Consider the following 27,392-nt stretch of genomic DNA (forward strand, 5'->3'; position numbering starts at 1 on the left):
CAAAAACGCTACAACACTATCAGCATTCCAACGCAAATTATCTCTGCGCCATTTACGACGATATCGCATCCTACCCCCAATTCATTACGGTACCTCATGTATTATTCGACCTGTCCCTGAAGAGGCTATTAATAATCCCTGTTTCTCGTTCATTAAGAACATATGAATGATTCAGCGCCGACGCAGCGGTTGTGTGTGTGTGTGTGTGTGTGTGTGTGTGAGCACATTCATTAACGGAAGGGATTTATTGTCGTGGTGTTAATGGCATTGCCTGGAACGACACTCTAGGGTCGATTCTGAAGGGTCCCAAATGGATGGGCGCGTGCGGCCTCGCATAAAATGAATGTCTGATTCGTTTATTTATTTATCTGGCTATTTATCTATTTGCCCGCTGATCTCACGATAGGCTGTAATACAGCAGAATACAGTCCAATACAGTTTAGAAGTCGGATCTGTACCTACAGATCTATCAAGGTGTTGTATAATACGGGGGCAAGAGCCCGTGCTAGTACGAAGCCCAGGTTGGTCTCCAACAGCGCCCCCCCCCCAAAAAAAAAAAAAAGTATATATTAGTTTAACCAGACCACTAAGCTGATTAACAGCTTTCCTAAGGCTAGCCAGAAGGATTAGATATTGCTACGTGGCTAGGAACCAACTGGTTACCTAGCAACGGGATCCGAACCACATTATGTCGAGAAATGATTTCCTAGTCACCAGAAACAAATTCCACGTTGGCAGAGCGGGGAATCGAACTCAGAGCTACCGAATCGGTAGACAAGCCGTAAGCCACTCGTCCTACGAGGCACTTCCAAAAGCTCAAGTACCGATAATGTTGTGAGGGAAAAATCATAAATCATAGGAACTGTGAATGAGACAGCTGCACCTTCGGCTTTCAGAATGGAATAACATGAAGTTCTAGGACTTCCAATAAGTAAGAAACAATACAGTCTGGCTTTAGAAGAGCACTGAAAGGGTGTCACCCTACAGTGTGAAGTACGAAGCATTGCTTCTAGCATGACTGGATAAGTTCCATGCGTAGCTGTAAAAGCTGCCTATTTGGGCATTAACTGCGACTCACCAACACAAAACATCCTATACTATTAAGAAAACGTTTCCTGTTTCCTTTAGTTTTATAGGAAAAATAATAACTTCGTTTGTGATCAATGTATTATAGATGAAAAAAATGGACGACAATTTTTCAAAACTATTCTTCAGTATTTCACCGAGACCATCTGGTGCCATATGTAAACTTTGAAGGTTTGGTTTCATGAAAAGCATTTTTTTTTCTTAATTTCAATATTGGTTTCCGTTGCCTGTATTGTAGAATATTGCTCATAACAATAGGACACAATAAATGTTAAAGGAGATATACTCAAAGAATCATGGGACGTTTATAATTCTTCTCTGTTTGTACATTAACATGCAAAAGCAATATGTCAACTTATTCTCTCTCTCTCTCTCTCTCTCTCTCTCTCTCTCTCTCTCTCTCTCTCTCTCTCTCAGAATCAAATTTGGTAGTAATGGCCCTGTATGTCACTTAACCATTTCATCGAATTAATTACAGAGCAATTAGGGGTAATTGGTCATTAGGCGGCTCTCAGAGTAAGTACACAGTAGAGACAATTCCATATACCTCTGGAATGTCATTAAGTAGTTCTCCCACGACATTAATTAGCCACTTATTCTCCCGTCTAACATTCTGTTAGCCTACGTTAATTTTTCCAGCTATTTGTCTTTATATAAAAGCTCTTATTGTTGTACTTTGTCGAGTGTAACAAGTGGTTATTTTACCAAGTGCCCAATGAAACCACTGATGCGAGAGAGTGCAAGATGAATGGCTCTCTCTCTCTCTCTCTCTCTCTCTCTCTCTCTCTCTCTCTCAACAAACAATTAAGCGGTCGCACATACACACATGCATGTATATATATAATATATATATATATATATATATATATATATATATATATATATATATATATATATAGTCTCAGTAATTGGGCGGCTACTTGGAAATCTTAGCTTGATGATGAATAATAGTGCCAAGACTAGGAAGAACATTCTTTAATATTACGAGCTTTCGAGGTTTAAAACCTCATCTTCAGGCTGAAAAAATGACAAGGATGAGAAATCACTAAAAATTACATTAAAATTAATTGTCTGATTAAAAGCTTCAGTAAAAACATAAAATAAAACGAACATCACATACAAACTAAAAATTAAAAATTACGAAAAAACTAAAACAAAGCGCAAATCATACAAAAACAGAGATAAAAATAAAAATAAAAATAATATGAAAGGTAAACAAAATACACTCAAAAAAATAAAAAAGCTAACGAACGACACTTTGTGTACCTACTATGAACTATATGAATAGCTAGTTGAATACCGGACGAGTTGTTGTTCAATTCCGGTTTCATTTTCTTTTTTAATAAAACAGCGACTCTGAAATTAAAAGGTCCAGTCTATTTGAGCAAAAAGACAGTACTCTAAAATCTAGGTGAGTGAAAGGATGGTCCTGTGCTAAACTGTGATCCCTTATGGCAGAAAGTTATTACAATTGGCTACAACTGATGGCATTTTGATGGTAAATTATATAATCAAATAGATGGTGTTGCTATGGGAAATTCCCTTGGACCTGTATATGCAGATTGTTTCATGGGTTATTGTGAAAAGATTTGGATGTCTGAATGCCCTGTTGCTTTCAAACCCTTGTATTATCGTAGGTACGTGGATGACACTTTCCTTGTGTTTAGGGAACGTTCACACGTGGATTTATTTTTAGAATATTTTAATTCTCGTCATCCTAATATTTCTTTTACTTGTGAGACAGAACAGGATAATATGTTGTCATTTTTAGATGTTCAGGTACACAGAAATAGAGGTAAATTTCAGACTTCCGTTTATAGGAAAAGTACTTTTACTGGCTTGGGATTGAATTATCTTAGTTTTTCACCAAAGTTGTTGTTTATACTTAATTCAATACGTACTATGAAGATAAATAGAGCTTACAATGTCTGTTGTGATTTTAATTTATTTCATCAAGACATGGTCTTCCTCCAGAATTATTTTTCCGAAAATTCTTATCCCGTATTTGTCTTTTACAAAGTTCTGAAAAATTTTCTACATGAGAAATTTTGTCCCAGACCGGTGTACAGTACGCTAGTAAAGATGTAAAGTATTATTAAATTGCCTTTCCTTGGTCATAGTAGCTACTTGGTACGAAAAAAGTTACAAGAAATACTTAAGCATAGTTTTCCTCAAGTTAGTTTCAGATTTGTTTGTTTTTACTAATCCCTTTTAATGTAGGATCACTTTTGAGGGAGAAGCCTGCTCTTCCTGTGGACCTTAATTCGAGTGTCGTTTACTTGTTTACCTGTTCGCAGTGTGGTCTGCGATACGTGGGATCCAGTTCCCGCTGGCTTAGACACAGAATTTTGGAACACAGAGGTCTTTCCGTTAGAACTAGGTTTCCTCTTTCTAAACCACCATTTTCTGCCATAAGGGATCACAGTTTAGCACAGGACCATCCTTTCACTCACCTAGATTTTAGAGTACTGTCTTTTTGCTCAAATAGACTGGACCCTTTTAATTTCAGAGTCGCTGTTTATTAAGAAAATGAACCGGAATTGAACAACAACTCGTCCGGTATTCAACTAGCTATCATATAGTTTCATAGTAGGTACACAAAGTGGGTCGTTAGCTATTTTATTTTTGAGTGTAGTTTGTTTACCTTTCATATTATTTTTATTTTTATTTTTATCTCTGTTTTTGTATGATTTGCGCTTTGTTTTAGTTTTTTTCGTAATTTTTAATTTTTAGTTTGTATGTGATGTTCGTTTTATTTTATGTTTTTACTGAAGCTTTTAATCAGACAATTAATTTTAATGTAATTTTTAGTGATTTCTCATCCTTGTCATTTTTTCAGCCTGAAGATGAGGTTTTAAACTCGAAAGCTCGTAATATTAAAGAATGTTCTTCCTAGTCTTGGCACTATTATTCAACATCAAGCTATATATATATATATATATATATATATATATATATATATATATATATATATATATATATATATATATATATAATAGAGAGAGAGAGAGAGAGAGAGAGAGAGAGAGAGAGAGAGAGAGAGAGAGAGCCATGCACTACCAATGGATCTGCACTTGTACATATTTGAATACAGAATATGTAGTAGGTGTTCCCAAGAAAAGACTCATCATACAAACCACATTTTTTTTACTTGTTCTATATATTTTCAATATTACTTCAAGACTAGGTTTGAACTGCGGGTTGCACTTGCTTAAGAAAACAACATAAAAAAACGAAATAATAACAAAAACTTGCCCTTACCAATACGAATGAAAGCTTTCGAAACGAGATGATGGCAGATAATTTCCCTTCTCGACGACCGTCACAAAAAAATTAAATAAATAAATAAATAAAAAAGAAAGCTGTACTTACTACATTATAAAATAAATATATAATAATGAATAACTAAAATTGATTTTGACTTACATAATACCATGAAAGTATATAAAAAAACAAGGCGCGATCCGACCTCCAGCTTACTCGAAATGCATGCTAAAATCTACGGTTAAATAGCGCGTTGTTTCACCAACGAAAATTAAAATAAATACGCTGTATTTCATTAGAAATAATTTTTCTGTACTGCTTAACATGCACATTATTTATTTTTCACATTTTCATTCTAATAAATAAATCGTAAATATCGTATCCTAGAATTCCTGTATCTTTAACTCAACGCGAAACACCTTTTTCAGACCTTTTTAGGCTCTTACATAGACCTTTCCTATCCTCTCCCCCAGCAAGGACAGCAACAACAAAAAACAACAATGTAATTTGTAGGCTTACTCCCCGAGTAAGTGATAAATAAATCAATCAACAAATAAATAGATAAATAAAGAAAGCAATCTGTACTTACACAATACCGTGAGCGTAGCAGGCAGCGACGTCAGGGCGAAGCCCGAGGTGGTGTTGTGAGCGATGCAGGTGTATTCCCCGGCGTCTTCGGGTATCGCCCGGGTGATGATCAGGTCCGAGGAGCTGTTGTCGTTCGTCCCACCTTCGTCAGGAGGGAAATGGAAATGTCAGTGAGAATAGACAGATTTTTTTTTATTATTATTTCTCTCATATTTTGGGGGAAAAAGTAATGGGAGAGGAATGTTTTTTTTCTCATCTTTTGGGAAAAGGGGGATTTGTTTTTTCTCAGCCATTGGGAGATAATAGACAGGTTTTATTTTTTATTTTTCTCATATTTTGGGGAAAAAAGTAAGGAGTAAGGAATGTTTTTTTTTTTGCTTATCTTTTGGGGGGAAATGGGGATGTTTTTTATGTTTCTCAGCTATTGGGAGACAATGGACAGGTTTTCTTTTTAGCTTATTTTGGGAAAAAAGTGATGGGAAAGGAAAGTTATTTTTTATATTTTTTTCATCTTTTGGGGAAAATTTGAATTTTTTTTTTTACACCTTAAAATAAAAGGCAATAGGAAAGGAATTTTTGTCTATTTTTTTCTCAGCTTTTGGGTAAAAAGCATTGAGAAATTAAAGTTTTGTCTATTTTTTCCAACTTCTTGAAAAAATTGGAATTATTTTTTTTCTATTTTCCTCATCTTTTGGGAAACGAGTGAAAGGAAACGAACGGGTTTTAACTCTTCTCTTCTTTTGGGAAAAAAAGTAATGGGAACGGATTTTTTTTCTATTTTCTCTACTTTTGCAAAAAAAAAAATGATGATAGGAAATGTAGTTTTTTTCTTTTTTTTTTTTTTTTGGTGAAGAAAGTAAGCGAAAAGTATTGCATAATAGTAATGTGTTCATTTCGACATTAAAAGTACGGTATTACTTTTTTTATTACAAAATAGAAAGTAACAAGGTTTTTTTTTAATTATGTATTTTTACACCGCAAGATGTTTCCACGTCTACCAAAAAAAAAAAAAAAAAATTAAAGAGTGCAAGCTAAATAAAAAAAAACAATAAATGAAATAAAACAATTAAATAATGCAATATTACTTTAAGACTCGAAAATGTAAGTAAATGAAAATTTTTTGAAGAATGGTGCATTATTACACAGCGAAACGTTTCCACGACCAGGATATAAATAAAGTAAGGACAATAATATAAAAACGAATAATAAAATGAAAAAAGCAACCAGTAATAACATAAATAAATAAAGAAGCAAAACTGAAATTAAATAATAAAGCAACCATTATTAAGCTAAATAAATAAACAATTATCAAATAAATACGGAAAGCAACTAATAAAAAAATTAATATATAAAGAAACAAATATAAAAATCAATAAATAAACAAATAAAACTAATAAACCAAACAATAAATAATCAAATAATCAAATTAAGAAAAACATGATAACATTAATAATTAAAACAACAAATAATACAATGGAGAAACAAATAATAAAATAAATGAATAAAACAACAAATAATAAAACAGCGAAACAATTAATAAATAAATAAAGCAACAACTAGTGGAATAAATACATAAAGAAATACATAATAAAATAAATAAACAAAGCAGCAACTAGTGGAATAAGTACATAAAGAAACAAACAATAAAATAAATAAATAGAGCAACAAATAGCGAAATAAATACACAAAGAAACAAATAATAAAATAAATAGAGTAAAAAAAGAAACAATAAAATAAATAAAGCAAATATAATTGGGCAATAAATACATAAAGAAACAAAAAATAATAAAACAAATGAACAAAGCGAAAAATGCCCAAATAAATACACAAAACAAATAATAAAATAAAGCAAAAAAATAAACAAATAAAGCAAACAAGACAGAAACAAATGAAATAAATAAAGCAAAAAATATTGTGCAAGAAATACATAGAGAAACAAAAAATAATGAAACAAATAAAATAAAGCAAGAAAATAAAAAAGGAAAATCAACCCACCTCTAAGATGACGCCGAGCGGTGTAGGAGATGGGCTTCCCATCCAGGTGCCAAGACAAAGCGATGCTGGTCTTGTCTGAAACGGCGCACTTCATCACCCGGCTCTCCCCGGCTGCGACCCGGCCGGATTCCGGCCACGAGCTGAAGTAGAAGATGTCCCCTGTACACACGGCTTCCCGGCTGAGCACCAGCAGGATTACTGCGGAGGGGAGAGACGGTGGAAGGTGGATTGTTAAAAGAATAATAATAATATAAGGGATAATACTGATATGTTACATCTTGAAGAGTATTATGATAATAATAATAATAAAAGTGATAACTATTATGATACAACTTGAAGAGTAATATAGATTATACATGGTGCATCCAGTGAGCAAACACATGCAACCTGTACACATATACACACACACACACACACACACACACACATTAGATATATATATATATATATATATATATATATATATATATATATATATATATATCTATATATATATATATATATATATATATATATATATATATATATTATATATATATATATATATATATATATATATATATATATATCCATCCCTAGTATTTGGAAGATCCGTAGACATGAAACACACAGTCACTGCCACAACCATATTCGTATAACTGCTGTATGATGGATGAACCCTCGTGTGCGGGAAAATTCCCAACAGTAGCCTCTTCACATGATCACGTGACTGACGAAGCGATGGAGTGAAACAAGAAAAATCATCCAGACAACCGAATCCGCTCTGACAAACACATCGTGACGAGAGTCGCCATGGCAGACCGGAGTTCAGAACAAACACGGGAATATATTAACAGAACTTACGTATACAATATTGTTTTTTGCCGCGCCAATACGGCAGAGCTGATCCAATTAAAAAACGCATTCGGCCTCTGCGAACGGTCTTTCCCACTCACCGTCCCCCCCACCCCCCACCCCACCCCCCCACCCCCCCACCCCCCCAACCCCAGGCGTTTTATTGCGACATGATAGTGTATTAAAGTCGGGTCATATTGCCATCGCTTCAATAAACACATGATTGTTTGTCGGCGTAATTGAATATATATACACTTTTTTTTTTTTTTTTTCGCCGTCCTCAGTCAGAATAAAAGTCGTTCGTACGTGATTGAACGGATTGGGTCATATTTTATCCGCGCTTTGATCGCTTCGTGGAATTGGGAATTGAAAGATCCGCGAATTACGGTCAAATACGATGGCCGGCTTTTGTGGTTTTGCCAAAAAAACCAAAAGTAAATAAATAAATAAAAAATAGCCCAGTTTCCGTGGTTCCCGCAACTGTGCATGACTGCATAGAAAGGCAATTAAAACCCTACTGCACAAATAGACAAACTCAAGCACCTTTAAACACAGGTGTTCACACACACACTAACTAACACACGCACACATGCACAAACATATATATATATACTATATATATTAATAATATAATTATATAGATATAATAGCTATAATATTATATATACGTACACATAAAGACTACTTATGCTTATGATATCCATACGAACAAGGGCATCTGCACTGGGAAAGTGCCCATGAATAAACGATCAGAAGCAAAATATTGCCGAAAGCTGAATAAGTATTGGCCAATATCATCTATAAACCCCCGTTTTTTTATTCATTTTTTTTATAATATCTGCAAAACGACTCATAAACATTGACCGGCATCATCCCAAGAGCTCGGAATGACCTTTTTTTTTATGGAATATTTGGCCTTTTTTTAAATAAATATTTGGCATCATAGACTCGCAGATTTCACAACCATATTTTTTTTTTTTAGAAAAGCAAATCGCACCCAGTTCGTGCGAAGACATAATTGCTTATTTAGTCAGATGTGAACCGCGATTACTTGGCGCGCATTATCTCTCTCTCTCTCTCTCTCTCTCTCTCTCTCTCTCTCTCTCTCTCTCTCTCTCTCTCTATATATATATATATATATATATATATATATATATACATATATATATATATATATATATATATACATATATATATATATATATATATATATATATATATATATATGTATATATATATATATATATATATATATATATATATATATATATATATATATATATATATATATATAGAGAGAGAGAGAGAGAGAGAGAGAGAGAGAGAGACCAGCCACTGCTTGAGCACCTTCCTGCAACGCAGCCATTTGATACACCTGCTGAAAGCTTTCATTATCCCGGCGGGAAAGCCGTCACACGATGCAATAATAGTACTTTCACCCGCTTTCACTACTCTCTCTCTCATCTCCTTCCCTCTCTCTCTCTCTCTCTCTCTCTCTCTCTCTCTCTCTGAGACATCAATATAGAGCGGAAATAACTACGGTTATTCTCATTGTTAATAATATAGATTACATCAATAAAGGTAATGACACTGAAAGCACATAGTTTCCGATTACTGAAGGTGCAATAATAATAATAATAATAATAATAATAATAATAATAATAATAATAATAATAATAATAATAATAATAATAAGGGTGACTTTGTTAACGCCATCCGACCAAATTCAGGTTGCCTAATTCGTAATAATCTGCCAGTGGCTAGCTAGACTGATAAATTATTATCTTATTCTGTGCGAGAGTTTGACAAAAATGGTCGAACTCTGTTTCGATTTAATTAGTCTCTTTTTCCTCTGACGAAGACATCTTATCTTATTCGGGGCAGGACGCGGCCAAGAAACCGACCTGCATATATTCATGCATACATATTCCTGAGGATTTTAATTTGCGAAAAACTTCGAGATTTGAATTAATTCCCTGGAAGTTGTAAACAAAATTAAAAACGTAAGAAATAAAGGATATTGAAAGGTTTAAGTAATAGAAAAATTAATTAGTTGTGGGGTAAGGATTATAATGATGCATGATGGTAAATTTAATATTATACTTGAAAATGCAAAATGGTTTGGTTACATGGTCTTGGTTATATAAAACGTAACAGGGCCACCCACAAGTTGGCATATGAATGTTCTATTTTGAAACCCCATATATGTATGTGTATGTGTACTATATATGTATATAAATATCTATCTGTCCATTTATCTATAAATACATATATAATGTATGTATATGTGTGTGTGTATGTATAAGTCATATATATACAAATTATATATTATTCATTATATAAAAATTATACACACACACACACACACACACACACACACACATATATATATATATATATATATATATATATATATATATATATTATATATATATATATATATATATATATAATATATATATATATATATATATATATATATATATATTTTAAAGTATAAATCATGTTATGGCAACGTTTCATTTTCATATAAAGTTATTTCAAATGAATGCATATACACACACACACACGCACACATACACGCTGATTATCTCATGGATTACGCGAAATCCGATAGAAAAGGCAACCTCCACTATCTAACGCTAAAATAAAACGCCGCAGATTTCAATCGTTGCAGCGAGGTAGCCTCTCTCGGTAAAAGTGGTTCGTGACTCAAACAGGCAGGAAACACCTATAAACGTTTTATGAAGGACACATAAAGGGTAAATAATGTGGATTTCTTTCTGCGCCAGCGTTGACCACCTGCTGTGTTTGTCCACTTCAGTGAAGTATTTGGACATTTTAGATCGTTCGGGAAAATATGTTTTAAGATATTTATTCCGCTCGGAAAATCGGTCTGTCATTTTTTCCCAACGTACATGCAAGGTCTTATACTACAATGAGATCCATTTTCCAATTTTTAACAAGTTGACGATAACAGAGGTTGAGAGATTTTTATATATATATATATATATATATATATATATATATATATATATATATATATATATATATATATATATATATATATATATATATATATATATATATATATATATATATATATGTGTGTGTGTGTGTGTGTGTGTGTGTGTGTGAGTGTGTGTGTATAATAGTATTAATCATATTGGGCAGGAAGATACATTACTCAGATGTGTTTCACGTTAGGAAAATAGAAAATATAAAAGTTGGTTTGGAAAAATGTTTAACAATTTCGTCCACTAATGGACCTCTCTCTCTCTCTCTCTCTCTCTCTCTCTCTATATATATATATATATATATATATATATATATATATATATATATATATATATATATATATATATATATATATATATATATATATATATATATATATAATATATATGTGTGTGTGTATAATATATACATATATATATATACTTCCTTTAACATAGCCATTTCCCCTGACGAAATGAGTTTCTAGAAATAAAACAACAGTACGATCATGCTACAGCTGTTAAATCTTGGATGAAGCCCCTATAAGAAAACTTCCACGATATCAGTCGATTTGTACCCTATGCAACAGAATGCTCATCAGCAGCACGTCTGAACCTCCTACTCCTACACACATCCTGTGCAACAAGGCAATGCACTTTCGATATTTCCTTTAACTTTCTATCAGTGTTTTTATAGTGATTGCCCAACAACCGGCCGCCCCCCCAACCCCTGCCTTCCGAATTGTACACTGTTCAAAAAACTACTGTCGTTTATTTATTTTACATGAGTAAATGATCTCAAAATCCTAATTAATCCTTACACCTACGTCAACCATTTTGCCAGTTTTACACATCACATTTGCCAGGAATCGGTAATATTCCTTATAGTACATTTGCGATGCAAAACTTCATCTCAACAACTATTCAAAACTGTATTTCTTTCGATGTGCAAATGACAGAAAATAATATACGTATATCATGCATATGTACATATATGTGTAAATAAATTCTTCTGTTAAAACAGGATATGTCTCAAGCATAAAAGGCCCATTAATAAAACACCGAGTTCACCGAAATATAGTTCTTATGTTGCCAGAGGTTTTTAATGGTCCTTTTATACTTGATATATAATATATATATATATATATATATATATATATATATATATATATATATATATATATATATATATATATAAACATCGATCCATACGGGTCCCACAAACATCCAAACAAAGAGAAAACTTCTTGCAAAGCAAATATGTATCCTAAGTTATTCCGATAACGTCGTCCCCGCAATGAATAAAAGAAAGGGGGGCGAATCTCCCTCCTCAGAAATTCAACAGCGTCTTGACAACAACCAGTGTCTTTCCTCCCTCCTTCCTCTTTTTAATATCCTGCCTTCTTATCTCCACTCCTCATCACCCCTTTCTCCTCCGCCTAATCTTTTCTTTCCTTGTCAGCCTTCCGTCTTCTCTCCCTTCCAGCCCATTTTTTCGGGTTCTCTTCCCCCTCCCCCTCCTTATCTCCTCGCCTCCTCTCCCTTCCATCCCACATTTCGTTTTTTCCTCTTCCTTCTCCTCCTCCTCCTCCTTTTTCCCTTTCCCTCCCCATCTCTTCCAAATCTGCAATGTCTTTTTTGGGCCCTCTCACTTTCTCCTACCCCTTCTCCACCAATTCCTTCAATCTCTCTTCTCCATCTCTCCTCTCTATCCCCCGACCTAATTCTCCACCGGTTTCTGCTGTTTCTTTTCATCATCATCGTCCTCTTTTCTTCTTCCATCCCCACCTAAAAGACACTTCCAAACCGGAGCCAGGCGTCCCCCCTTCCTTTCCTCCCCCTCAGACCGTATAATCCCGAAAGGGAAGATTGTAATATCCGCATATGCTAATAGAATGCGTCTTGCTTTTCCCTGCCCTGGCCACAATGACAACAAAGGGGGGTCTGTTTGTCCAGGCCGAACGGAACGGGAGGTGGGGGGGGGGGGGGGGGGGGGGGGGGGGGGGGGGAGGCTGTGGTGGTGGTTGGGAGGATAGTGGATGGAGGGAAGGAGATTTGATCCGGCGTGACAAAGAAGAGGGTTGTTCCGTCTAGCGGGGTGACTAGGCGTTTGAGGCGATTAGAAGCGAAGAAAATCTTATTGCTCTTAGCATTCCAGATTACGAGAGCAAAGTGACGGGGCATGATTTATTTACCTTAAATTACCACTGACATTTTGATTTTCCCTTTGCGTTTGTCATCAGTCAGCTAAAAGATGATGTGCGTCATTTAAACGCTACCTAATCGTATTTTGTGAGAAACAAGACATCTTCGTTTTAAACCAGAATCCTGACAAGATTTTCGTTCGAAAACCAGTTACAAATTTCATGGAATCGCATCTTATGAGAACCATTACATATCAGTCTTGAATGAGAATCATCACAAGAATTTTCGTTCGGAAACCATTGAAAATTTCACCAAATCGTATCTTATGAGAACCAGTACATACCAGTCTTGAATGAGAATCATCACAAAAATTTTCGTTCGGAAACCAATTACAAATTTCATGGAATCGCATCTTATGAGAACCATTACATATCATTCTTGAATGAGAATCATCACAAAAATTTTCGTTCGGAAACCAATTACAAATTTCATGGAATCGCATCTTATGAGAACCAGTACATATCAGTCTTGAATGAGAATCATCACAAAAATTTTCGTTCGGAAACCAATGACAAATTTCATGGAATCGCATCTTACGAGAACCATTACATATCAGTCTTGAATGAGAATCATGACAAGAATTTTCGTTCGGAAACCATTGAAAATTTCACCAAATCGTATCTTATGAGAACCAGTACATATCAGTCTTGAATGAGAATCATCACAAATATTTTCGTTCGGAAACCATTACAAATTTCATTGAATCGCATCTTATGAGAACCAGTACATATCACAAGAATTTTCGTTTAATTCCAAAACGACGCATATCGCTATTCTGCTGCGATTTGCGACGAATTGAACAAACGAAATATGACCGATGATGATAAACAAAAATATCTACGAGATTGCGCAGAACACTAGTTTACCAGTGGCATCTCATCACGTATTCGTTGTCCCTTAATATGATTCTATGAGTTTAATGTCCCCTTATTCCCAGTCCTATTACGTATTCATTTATTCTCCAGTTTAATCAACATAATATTTCAAGCTTCTTATAAACTAACTCGTACCCCACAACCCCGGCCACCCCCCCCCCCCTCTCTCTCTCTCTGCCACACACAAAAAAAACACTTATCTGTTCTCTTAATCTACTTCATTCAACATATATTACAATCCCCATCGAACTACTCTCTCTCTCTCTCTCTCTCTCTCTCTCTCTCTCTCTCTCTCTCTCTCTCTCTCAGTGTGTGCGCATTTATTAAAATCCTTTCAATGACCCCACCCTAGCACCCTTCTTTTGCCTCTCATTTATTCCTCTGTATACAAAACATAATTAAAATCCCCTTGGGAACTATCTCTCTCTCTCTCTCTCTCTCTCTCTCTCTCTCTCTCTCTGAGGTTTCTAAATATCCTAAGGAAATCTCTTTCTTGGCAACAGCTCCTGAATAACTTTTCTTCTCACTCTCCCTTTGAAATCGTCTTGACAACTCTCTCTCTCTCTCTCTCTCTCTGTCTTTGGAGTTTGTAAGTTTCTACAGGAAATCTCTTTCTTGGTAACATCTCCTGGATAACCTCTCTTCTCATTCTCCCTTTAAAATCGTCTTGACGACCCTCTTCTCTCTCTCTCTCTCTCTCTCTCTCTCTCTCTCTCTCTCTCTCTGTCTTTGGAGTTTGTAAGTTTCTACGGGAAATCTCTTTCTTGGTAACATCTCCTAGATAACCTTTCTTCTCATTCTCCCTTTGGAATCGTCTTGACAACCCTCTTTTCTCTCTCTCTCTCTCTCTCTCTCTCCTTCTCCCGGTCTCAGACCCCGCCCCCCGAATGGCCTCTTCCACTGACCATTTGAGTGGTCGTCGTACAAGCGTAGCTGTCATAAAAGGCAAACATAAGTCGCGTGATTCCTGGCGCTTAGGCAAACAACGATATCCTCCCAAGGGGTCTTCATCCTCCTTCCCCTCGTCTCCCCTCGCCCAGTAGGGATCGCAACGCGCACCCTCTCCTCCGGGGCGCATAATAATAATAATCCCCCTTCCCCCCCCCTTCCCCCTTTACCTTGAAAAGGGACTCAGGCTTGTTAGGGGATGTATAACACCATGGTTCTTCTGGTGTCATTGTATGGGGCAGGTATTCATTTCGGCATTCTCTCTCTCTCTCTCTCTCTCTCTCTCTCCTCTCTCTCTCTCTCTCCTTCGGGTTCTTTTCGCATCTCATCATTTGGTCGAGAAGAGGTTGGCGTTGTTGTTGTTTGTAAACATTACACACAGACAAACACACACACACACATGTATATATATATATATATATATATATTATATACTATATATATATATATATATATATATATGTGTGTGTGTGTGTGTGTGTCACACACACACACATGTATATAATATATATATATATATATATATATATATATATATATATGTGTGTGTGTGTGTGTGTGTGTGTGTGTGGTGTGTGTGTGTGTACTTAACCCTCTTTCGCTTATATGTAAATATTCATTTCAATAAAATGAAACGACAAAACCAGAGTCAAAATTCAACTCTCAAAAGTAAGTTAGAAGGGCTTATTTTATTATGTCGCATTGGATAAAGCTTAAAATCTTCCAAAAGTAAGTTACAGGGGATTATTCCCTTAAGAAAACGTTAAAATAAACATCATTACATCGCATCGAATAAAGCTTAAAATCTTAATACTCTGAGAAAAGGGAAATCTCGACGCTTGAAGCAATATTTCCTCAAGGGATTCAAGCTTCATGACTGACGGGAGTTGATGAATAAGTGAATGACTTCATTCTCCCCTTATTCGTGAGATTGGTTCTCATACGGTTTCCTATATGAGGGGAGTCCTTGTAGCACTGGACGAGCTGATGTCAACAGATCAATCACTACAGCTGGATTCCTGGAACGTCACATCGTGAGTTTTCCAGTCCAAATCTTTTTCCCAGTTTCCATTATAGCGTTCCGCTGTATTTGAGCTGACGAGGCAATAAAAATGGGAATCCTTACAGCATCTTTTCTGCATGGAAATTTTAATTAAATTCTTTCATAATCAAACGAAGTCAATGATGTATCTTCGTCTATAGCTACGAGGCAACTTGATTGACAATAACAGCGCGCATCAGATTTCCATGGCAACATCTGCGTCAAATCTCGGTACAATAGACGACCTCATTCGACAACATATAGCATCTTGGACGTCGTTACAGAAAAGGGAGATTCTCGGAAACTTGTTCAACTGAAGACGTCCGTCATTAAACGGAGAGCATGAGATTCAATCAACGGAAAAGAAACGTTCGTTCCTCCTTTTCAAGACTCCCCCCCCCCCCCCCGCCCCCACCCCCAACCCCCAACCCCCTCTCTCTCTCTCTACGTATGACCCACAGACAAGACAGAGGAGAGAACGATGTGGGTACGTTCCCTAAAAATTCAACATACGTCTGTCGACCTTAGCAGTGTATCATGAACCTGGCTGCTAGTCTAATGTTGTGCGTTGCAGAGAGAGAGAGAGAGAGAGAGAGAGAGAGAGAGAGAGAGAGAGAGAGATCAGTACTCCATCAAACTGCACACCACCTAACCGGAAACAAGAGGTCCTCGATGGGAACGTGCAATTCATAAATCTCGTTTTTATCGTGCGAGTTGCATATCTAGTCAGCTGGGTAGCAAGTATCCATAAAGCTCAAGAGTATAATAAGATTAAGCCGTAAAAATGACTGCTGCTGCAGCATTTGCACCATCCCAAGCACTAAGTCAGTCTCTCTCTCTCTCTCTCTCTCCCTCTCTCTCTCTCTCTCTCTCTGGGCGAGCAAGTGACACGCCCATCCAACTCGGAGAGCGATAGCCATTCCACATCGCCAGCAGCTGTCCGGTTATCTGGCAGGAGCGGGAAATAAGACGGATGGTTCACGATAACACGTAACACAGTCCGGAGATCCGTATATTATATATATATACTATATATATATATATATATATATATATATATATATATATATATATATATATATATATATATATATATATATATATATTTTTTTTTTTTTTTTTTTTTTTTTTTTTTTTTTTTTTTTTTTTTTTTTTTTTTTTTTTTTTTTTTCGGTATCTGCCGAGCCAGACTTAGCCTTCCAACGTTTCGTATTATCTCATGGCACGACGGACTATACCCTGCGTTAATCCAAATGAGATATCCATTTTAATTTGATGTGAAAGGCGTCTCCAGTCTCATCCGTTCGTTTGGCAATTCCTCTCACGTATTGCGGAAAAAAAACATAATCACTGCACGGCATATATAACATTTTAATTCGGTGTTAATGTCACAGGGACACTGACCTTTATAATCATATAATAACACAAGACACTTCATTTGTTTATACTGGCGTTTTCTCGTGCGCAATCTGTAAAGGAAATGATGATTGCAGCAACGTGTTTACCGATAGTTCCACGGTAATTTTTTTAACAGTTGAAAAGTGTGATGTTTTATTTCGTTGACACGCAAAACCCTGTTTAATTTCAATCCATGCATGAAAAAAGATACGTCATGCTGTACCTCACTCAACGATTAGGTTTTACATACATGAATTATTCCTGAAAAATATCATTCACTAAAAAAACTGAAAAAAAATATTTTTTATTCTATATTTTATAGTTTCAGTCTCCAGGACAGTGGATGTTAATTTAATTTCGCCGGGAAAGCAAAGGTTTTTCCTTCGTGCAAACCCCTTTAATGGCTAACGGTGAATATTTCAAGGCAGCAGGAGTTGATTCTCTTCTCGTGGGCATAACGCCATTGGATTTACGTCTCTTGCATACAGAACTCCGACTGTCAACCATTTCGGACTGTGATACAATCTTGTCACTTGGATATTTGACGGATAAGGATATTAAATAAATGGTAAGAAATTCTCTTGATAAACCAAGAACTATTATTAAACTCTCTAAAAGGTTCTAATGTGTTCCAAATCAATTTAACTAATCCTAAGAGCGACGACAAAAACAATCGCAGGAAGTGTCCAATTTCCTCACTAGATGGCAGGACGAGCACAAACACTCTTTTTGACAGTAGCTGTTACGAGAGCCCCACTTACCCACTTTCCCGCGTCTCAATCATAAATATGAACGACATCTCCGCAGTGGCAGCCCTTTCGGAAGATTACAGCGTTGTCGTGTATTAATTTTGCGCCTTGCAATTGTCCACTCCATACTTAATCCATCAAACTGATGGAATAAGTATCCCGGAGTAACAGAGGATTGCAGAGAGAAATGGGGTGAAAGCGATGGGTGTTGACGACGAACGTACAAACACACACACTTGCATATATTGATACACACACACACACACACAAGAATTTACGCACATACAAACGCACACACTTACATATACATACACATACACACACACTCACACGATAATTTAATAATTTCTAATTGTTTACTGCGCTCAAAACAATAATTTGTACGTGACTTTGGTTTTGAATATATATATATATATATATATATATATATATATATATATATATATATATATATATATATATATATTTTCTCGGGACGATATTAATTAACGTAGTTGATATATTATTATAAAAATATAAATAAAAAAAACTGAACATCGTAGAAGCAAATTGTGGTAATACCTCGTGTGTGTGTGTGTGTGTGTAGAGAGAGAGAGAGAGAGAGAGAGAGAGAGAGAGAGAGAGGGGGGGGGGGGGATTCCATGCCACATTAATTACGCTTAGTGAGGGACCAATTACTCACATTGCCTGTTCATTAAAATCTTAATTGTTTTTTCATGTCGCCTTAATGTTGCGTTTCGCGTAACATAATGAATCCCGGTTAATTGATTTGTACTTTCACCGCAACACTCGCTCGTTAGTATTCTCGCTGTGAAAGAATAAGAAGGATTTTCTCTCGTAAGTTGATATTATAGTATACTTGATTACCAGACAGGCATTTGTATACACACGCACACACACATGTATATATATATATATATATATATATATATATATATACATACATACATACATACAGTACACACACATATATACTTACATACATATATATGACTGTGTGTGTGTGTTGTTTGTTTGTGTATAACATAAAACAATTGTGATCACTACATACGACAGACAGATACGAAACACAAATATGTATATAAATATATATATATATATATATATATATATATATATATCTATATATATATATATATCACGACAGTATCTCCAAATGAATACTTCAGTAAATAATAGCAAAGAAATTCCCTAGGGATAAAAGTTTACTTTCCCACGAGGCTCGAAATCCCACTCGACCACAGAGAGAGAGAGAGAGAGAGAGAGAGAGAGAGAGAGAGAGAGAGAGATTGTCGTCCACGCATAAAAATATCCTGAACACCTTCGAACGATGCAATGCAATCAAAACCGAAAGGCCTCTTAAATAAATACGTTATAGTAAAATCGTGAAATCAGGGAATTCACGAAATCCCTAGGGAATATGTGAAGTGACCCATTTGCTTGAGAACATTTAATCCCAGTGGGCTACTACTAAACACGCCGAAACAGGGATGCCTCTATAGTGTTTCGACGTGTTTAGTACTAGCCCCAGGACGGTAAAATGTGTTTTACCATGTTTAGTACTAGCCCCACGGGGTCAAATATGTTTCACCGTGTTTAGTACTAGTCCCTGGGGGATTGTGATTGTCCATAAGTACATTTGATACCCCAGGGGCTAGTACTAAACAAGATGAAACTGTAGATAGATCACTGTTCCTAGGTGAAATGGTCACTTCACATATCCCCATAAGGATTTTCTGAGATCCCTGAAATCTCTGACTTCACACATTTACTGTAACCATATAAACGTCGATAAGGACGTCGAGCGAGTCGGTGACAGCCCCGAAGGACACTCGACCAAAGGAAGAGAAGAAGAATGGTTGAGAAAATTGCTGGTCTCCTGTCACGACAATGACCCGCATCACTTCTGCTAAGGAAGATGTCAAACTCGGGGCTTTGGGAATTGTCGGAGGGATGTGTTGTCAACTTCATCAGCCAGCTTGTGACATATTCTCTCTCTCTCTCTCTCTCTCTCTCTCTCTCTCTCTCTCTCTCTCTCTGTGCGTGTGTGTGTGTGTGTCATTTGACAATTTCAAAATAGCTGATAATATTAAATTAATCAGTCACAAACAATCTCTTTCTCTCTCTCTCTTTTAATTAGTACAGACGCAAATAATAAACTGCTGCTACTGCATAACCTCCTCTCTCTCTCTCTCTCTCTCTCTCTCTCTCTCTCTCTCTTTTAATTAATACAGACGTAATAACATGCTACATGCATAATAATTCTCTCTCTCTCTCTCTCTCTCTCTCTCTCTCTCTCTCTCTCTCTCTCTTTTAATTAATACAGACGTAAATCACATGTTGCAGTGTAATCTTCTCTCTCTCTCTCTCCTCTCTCTCGTCTTCTCTCATCTCTCTCTCTCTCTCTGTTATTAATTTCAAACCAGTTAATAACAGCATATCATTTGATCAGGCAAACAACTCTCTCTCTCTCTCTCTCTCTCTCTCTCTCTCATACGTATGAGCAATACCAAGCACACGCGCAAGCACGATTCTGACAGCTGAACAAAGTGTTCCAAAGACACTCGAATTTGAAATTCAGATAAGCTGAAAGCTTAATCAGATTAAAAACCCACTCAGCAATTCAGAGAAACTCAACCGAATTTGAGAGAATTATTTAGGCAACGGAGCCCCACGAGATCCGCGCCAACCCTCCGTAGGGCCTCTTCAGAGGGCCTCTTCGGAGGGCCTCTTCGGAGGGCCTCTTCGGAGGGCCTCTTCGGAGGAGGCCTTATCGGAAGTGAAGGGTAATATGCGGTTAAGTAACTCAATACAAGGGTGGACATCGTTTCCTTGACATTCTCCTGTCGGTAAATATTGTTTTTTATTGCTCTCGAGGCGGATATTAAGGAGATTTCCTCTCATTGATTCTCTTGAAATTAATCAATAGCTCTCTCTCTCTCTCTCTCTCGTACCAGCGGGATTGTTCAGTCTTCTCTCAACATAATAATACGCTGAGGATACATAATGATATATGGAATTGTAGCGTATAAAATAAAGAGAGCCTCTTAAAGAAGATATATATATATATATATATATATATATATATATATATATATATATATATATATATATATATATATATATATGTGTGTGTGTGTGTGTGTGTGTGTGTGTGTGTATGTGAGTGTATGTGTGTGTGTGTGTGTGTACAACACTACATACATACTATATATATGTAGTATGTATGTAAATATATATATATATATATATATATACATAAATAATATTATATATTATATATATATAATATATATATATATATATATATATATATATAAAGATATAGAGAGAGAGAGAGAGAGAGAGAGAGAGAGAGAGAGAGAGAGATTAATTACATTTAATGAGGTGTGTAATTCTTTCTAAAAAAAGATCAGAAAGAATAATATTGTTACTAAAGAACCAACAAAAGTGTCTACAATCTGACCTTGGAATGATAGAGACACAAATTCAGCAAAGAAAAAAAATAAAAGTTTAAATAAAGTAAATATGAATTAAATATTATTCACATCAACTCGTCGCTGCCTGCAATAAAATATGCAATTAATACTTGAATCTGAGAGTGCGTCCAATTCGCATTTGCCAATACTAGCATTATTATTTCTGTTGACGAGAATGGACTTCAGCAATCCCTTTTATTTGCAGTGTCTAATGGGAACTTTATCCCTGAATCACCCTAGTTTACAAGACGATCTTTCCCTCCTCATGAAATGGGGCAGCATATACGGGTAAATATTTCGAAACGAACAGTGCTGATGGCTCAATTATTTCTCCCATTCAACAATGCTAATAAAGCAAAAGGACAAGAGAAACTCTGGGGTTCCTTCCCCGATCATCCCCGCTGATGAGGTCAATATTGACAAATGTTACGAGTATCTTATAACCTCGATTGACCTTTCTCAGAAAAGGTTAATAATAATCACCTACTCGCCCGCTTTGCTCTGCCTTTTCCTGTCAGAGCTCGTTCAATACTCGCTTTATTTACAGTATTTCAAGTCAACATTTTGTTTTTATGTTTTAATCTGTGAGTTGTTGACTTTGTTGATGGGTTGATTCTAGGAGTTTCTATTACTGGTTGCATTCAATTAACGGGACAATAGTTGGTGGTTTCATAACATTCTACGATGTTCTTTTTCCCACTGTTGACTGTGGTAATTATTTACGATTGCTCATTCCGACTCGAGATCCTTGGTATAATACCTTGAATTTTGCTTGTACTTACACATATACGCTATATATATATATATATATATATATATATATATATATATATATATATATATATATATATATCGAGCTACAATTGTCCTTTAATATCTAATTCGCTCTACCTCGGATTAATATATTTTCATATATGCTTAACCGAAGGGGAATTTTTTCTCGATAATAGATTTGCCTGGACCAGGGCGCGAACCTATGGATCCTTTCAAACCCAGGGGGAACGTCAGTGAAGCTTTTACCTACTACACCACCGCTTCACTGACGTTCCTGGGTTTGAAAGGATCCATAGGTTCGCGCCCTGGTCCAGCAAATCTATTATCGAGAAAAAATTCCCCTTCGGTTTCAAGCATATATGAAAATATATTATTCCGAGGTAGAGCGAATTAGATATTAAAAGGACATTGTAGCTCGATATATGTATATGAATCACGGAAATGTGATATGACTTATATATATATATTATATAAATTATATATATATATATATATATATATATATATATATATATATATATATATATATATATATATTGATGCGTTTGCGCCTATCTATATTCAACATCGTAATGTTTCACCTACGCCTGTGTGTAATATATATAAATAAAACATAAATACTAAAAAATATACATATATATACGTAATATATATATATATATATATATATATATATATATATATATATATATATATTATATATATATATATGACTGATTGATTGATGTATGAAAGTTTAACCTGCTGACCTGACACGGGAACCAATCGGTTATTCAGTACCCTGTGTATGAACACGCGCGTGCGTCTGTATATTGCCGGAGAAACAGAAAAAAACTCTATGATAAAGCAGACAAATCCCTTCCCTTAATTATGATTCAATTAGAAAGGTTAATAATACGGATTCTCAGGTTAATTTTAGACATTTCCCGTCGACTGATAGAGGAAGTCATCGAAGCATCCCTCCGTCGATGCTCTTTCATTCATTCCTTCCCCCCCACCCCCCCCAACCCCCCAGCCTCAACCATCTCTATGAAGAAGAAGAAGAAGAACTGCAAATATATCAACTCGAGTGAGAATGGAGGAGGAGGAGGAGGAGGAGGAGGAGGGAGAGAGGCCTCAAGACTCCTGTTGAAAAAGATCCCCTACTAATTTCCGTGAACTTATTGGTTGAGCCTTTGGGGAAACACGTCAAAAGTCAAAAGTTCTCTCTCTCTCTCTCTCACTCTCTCTCTCTCTCTCTCTCTCTCTCTCTCTCTCTCTATTGGCCTTTGTCTCACCTTTTTCTTTCCTTTTGATGTACAGCTTTCACTCCACGCTCACACAACCTCCTCAAATTTCTTTGTGTTCAAGTCGACCCTACCTACTCTCGTCGACTCTCTCTCTCTCTCTCTCTCTCTCTCTCTCTCTCTCTCTCTCTCTCTCTCTGTGTGTGTGTGTGTGTGTGTGTGTGGCTTGTTCGCTCACTGCCCCTCTTTTCATATGAATTTCATTTATGCATTTATCGCCAGTTTTATCCTTCCTTCTTTGTTCATGATACTCCTCTCTCTCTCTCTCTCTCTCTCTCTCTCTCTCTCTCTCTCTATCTCTCTCTCTCTCTCTCTCTCTCCAAAGTGAATTTACAAACTAAAAATCTTTAGACCTCTCTCTCTCTCTCTCTCTCTCTTTCTCTCTCTAAAGTGAATTTATAAACTAAAAATCTTTAGATATCTTTCTCTCTCCAAAGTGAGTTTATACACAAAATCTTTTGACGCACCTCTCTCTCTCTCTCTCTCTCTATCTCTCTCTCCTACCCCTTTCAGTCCATGCTATGTCCACCCAGCTCATCGAAGACATTAATTTAGCTCTCTTGGCGACAATATATATATATATATATTTTTTTACCTCCTTCATCCCAAGAAGAAAACTAAGATCCAGAAATGTCGCTCTGAGGCGATTTGCTTTTCCAGAACTTTCTATTATTTTAGTCGGCAAAGTTTGGTGAAAGGGGTGAGAGGAAGGGGGGGAGAGGGGGGGATGGTACCCGAGACTGAGTTGGGAGGTAGGGCTTCGCTTCAACAACGTGCTAGTTTATGAGTGAAAGAAAGTTGGATTTAGAGAGATTTTTTTCTCCTCTCTCTCTCTCTCTCTCTCTCTCTCTCTCTCTCTCTCTCTCTCTCTCTCTCTCTCTCGCATGAACCTCCTCACATTGCTTTTATTTCCAGTCGATCCTACTCTCTCTGTCTCTCTTTTCAACTCATTTCTTCCTTCCCCTTTTGGTTCATGATCCATGATCCCCCCCCCCCCTCTCTCTCTCTCTCTCTCTCTCTCTCTCTCTCTCTCTCTCTCTCTCTCTCTCTCTCTCCATTTGACGCTATCTTACTAGCGTTACTTCGTCACCTTGTTTCACATCTATTAGAAACTTCGTTTTCCAGGAAGTTTTTATTTGCTTACTTTACATAGCTGCATATAACCCGACATTTTTCTCTCTCTCTCTCTCCCTCTCTCTCTCTCTCTCTCTCGACTTGAGAGCCTGAACATGTATGACTTAGAAACACGACGATTGCGAGGACAGCTAATAAACATTCAAAATACTGAAAGGCATAACAACAGTAGACATTAACCTATTTACATTAAACGAACATCAGACAAGAAATAATGGATGGAAACTGGAACTGAAGAGATACAACACATCCCATTTTGGGAACTTCTTCACATACGAGATATGTGACACGTGGAATAAACTGCCACCAGAAGTTGTAAACAGCAACAGTGTGGAAGAGTTTAAAAGAAAGCTAGACAAAATCATTAGGACACTGTGAATGAACACTAAAACTTGCTCTTAGAGATAAGTGAGCACAAGATGTCTCCTCGGATGGACTAATAAGTCTTTGAGACATCTTAATCCTTGTAACTCTTCAGCGTCCTGGACTTTCTTCTAGATTTATTTGAAGTATTGTCCATCAGCCATTACTTCCCTGTCTGCAGCAGTTTCATCCAGTCTGCAAAGTACTTCAAGTTCCCTGGGGTTTACGAGCTCAGTAACATATCATCTTTATTACATAGGAAGTTTAATTGCTATGTTAGCAGGGGAGATTAACGCAAAAGTTTATTGAGTTGCAGAGAGACACGGAATGTTGCGTGGTATATTTATAAACAGAAGTTTAATTATTTCATTAACTTTGAGGTTTATTGGCTATATATTCGTGAGAAAGTTTAGCTTCAGAGCTGTAATCTTTAGTTTCAGGAGAAAAAAGGGTTTCATTTGTTTACAGTAATTTTTTCTGAGAGAGAGAGAGAGAGAGAGAGAGAGAGAGAGAGAGAGAGAGAGAGAGAGAGAGAGAGAGAGAGAGAGAATTTTAGCTTTAGCTGTAATTGTTAGTTTCAGTAGAAAAAAGGTTTCATTTGCTGTAATTTTTTAAGAGAGAGAGAGAGAGAGAGAGAGAGAGAGAGAGAGAGATCCTTCATCTTTCTCGAGAGGTCCCTTGGGGGCCATCCAGAGATACTTTAAGAAGCTAAATTCCATTGTTCGACCGAGGATTCTGTGCCCAATTGTGTTCCAGCCTCATTGTCCTTTTCTATACCTTCTCGCCTTGTCTCCTCTTTTTGCCCTTCATCGTATTATATGAGACGTCTTGTCTCCTTTGTCTTCTCGTATTTATGATCTGGGACAGTGTCTTCCGTAAATTTTTTTTTTCTCGAAAGTTAATCATAAAGTTGGTGGGAAACACCGTAGATTGTCCCATTATTATTATTATTATTATATTATTATTATTATTATTATTATTATTATTATTTTATTATTCATGTTAAAGAGAATGGCAGAATTAAGCGAGTTTATTTTATATTTTTTTTCTATTTTTCTTACAATTCGGTTGTCAGGCTCAGCGATGTTTCTGAGTAACTGGCCAATATTCATATATTTAGGCAAATGCATGGCAATTATTATTATTATTATTATTATTATATATTATTATTATTATTATTAATTAGTCTGTAGCAATACTAATAGTAGTAGTATTAATATTACCATTTTCATTGCTGATACTGTCACTGGTAGCATTTTATGTTTATAAATACAATAAACAATTAAACTGTTATTTCAATTGGCACAATACCCCCTTCCCGTCATCATACCTAACATAAAATGCTTCCTCACAAAAGTGTTCACTTACCTAGATGAGTATGGATAAGTACAGCCTCTCTTGAAAATTCTAGACAAAGAAAATACCGGTTCCTTTTCCTCCACTCCCTACAAAAAATTCGTTTGAAGCAGCATTTTTCCCCAGTCTGCATTTTCTAGAATTTTAAGGGAAAATCCCAAAAAAAGGAAAAAAAAAAAAAAAAAAAAAAAAACAAAAAAAAAAAAAAAAAAAAAAAAAAAGGAAAAACGTCAGCGGCCGTATTGATTTCCCGTCATAATGGACTCCCCTAGCTCCTTGCTTTCACATATCACACATATAATATCCGGACGTGTATGAACCATTCCGGAATGAGCCCCCCCGCGCGCTCTGCTACGTGACGATTCAATACGCGAGATTTGTGTGAGCGCGTAAATTATTGTCGTGGAGGAGATGATTACACCTCCGACGTCCTGATAATGCCTTTAAAATGGTTCATAATAAACCCCCTCCCCCGGAGTTGGGGACCTCCGTCGCCGCGATGTTTACTTTTCGACGCGAGTTTTACGCCAACTTGCTGAATCTGTAATTACTGGGGGAATATTTCACAAATGATTTCTCGCCCGGGAATAATGCAGCATAATTTCTTACTTACGAAGGGAGAGGGTTTGCCTTGTTCTAGTCATCAAGAGGGAGTCCGGGGAGTTACTTGGAGTCTCTCTGCAAACCCCACGCCCCGCCTTCCTACTAAGGGGGATTAGGAGTATGCCCAGCCTTTAGAATTAGAAGAGAGTTACCAGGAATCTTTTTGTCATCCCATCTTTCAAGGAGAGTCCAGGGGCACCACTTATCTTTAGCAGATTTTAAAAAAGGTTACTAAGAATCCTTTGGTTTCAGTTTCTTCTCATAATAACTAGAGGATGTCCCTTTTCCCTTCTGGGTTCTGGGGGTATCCCCTCACCCTCAGAATGGAGGAGGAGAGGGGAAAGGGTTGAGTGAAGGAGTTTCATTCTTATCCCTCAGCATTCCAATTAATCGCCGTTCCGTGCACGAGGGCTTTAA

General features: G+C 36.3%; 1 protein-coding gene across 1 annotated transcript in view; it reads right to left on the reverse strand.

The window, feature by feature from the left end:
- LOC135223461 (inactive tyrosine-protein kinase 7-like) overlaps positions 1-27,392 on the reverse strand; it is a 178,514-nt gene that overhangs the window by 34,211 nt on the left and 116,911 nt on the right. Inside the window, 2 exon segments of the mRNA XM_064261882.1 lie at positions 4,940-5,080; positions 6,934-7,131. Coding sequence (XP_064117952.1) covers positions 4,940-5,080; positions 6,934-7,131 — 339 coding nt within the window.

Source organism: Macrobrachium nipponense, chromosome 10, assembly GCF_015104395.2.
Source record: "Macrobrachium nipponense isolate FS-2020 chromosome 10, ASM1510439v2, whole genome shotgun sequence".
Classification (NCBI taxonomy): Eukaryota; Metazoa; Arthropoda; class Malacostraca; order Decapoda; family Palaemonidae; genus Macrobrachium; species Macrobrachium nipponense.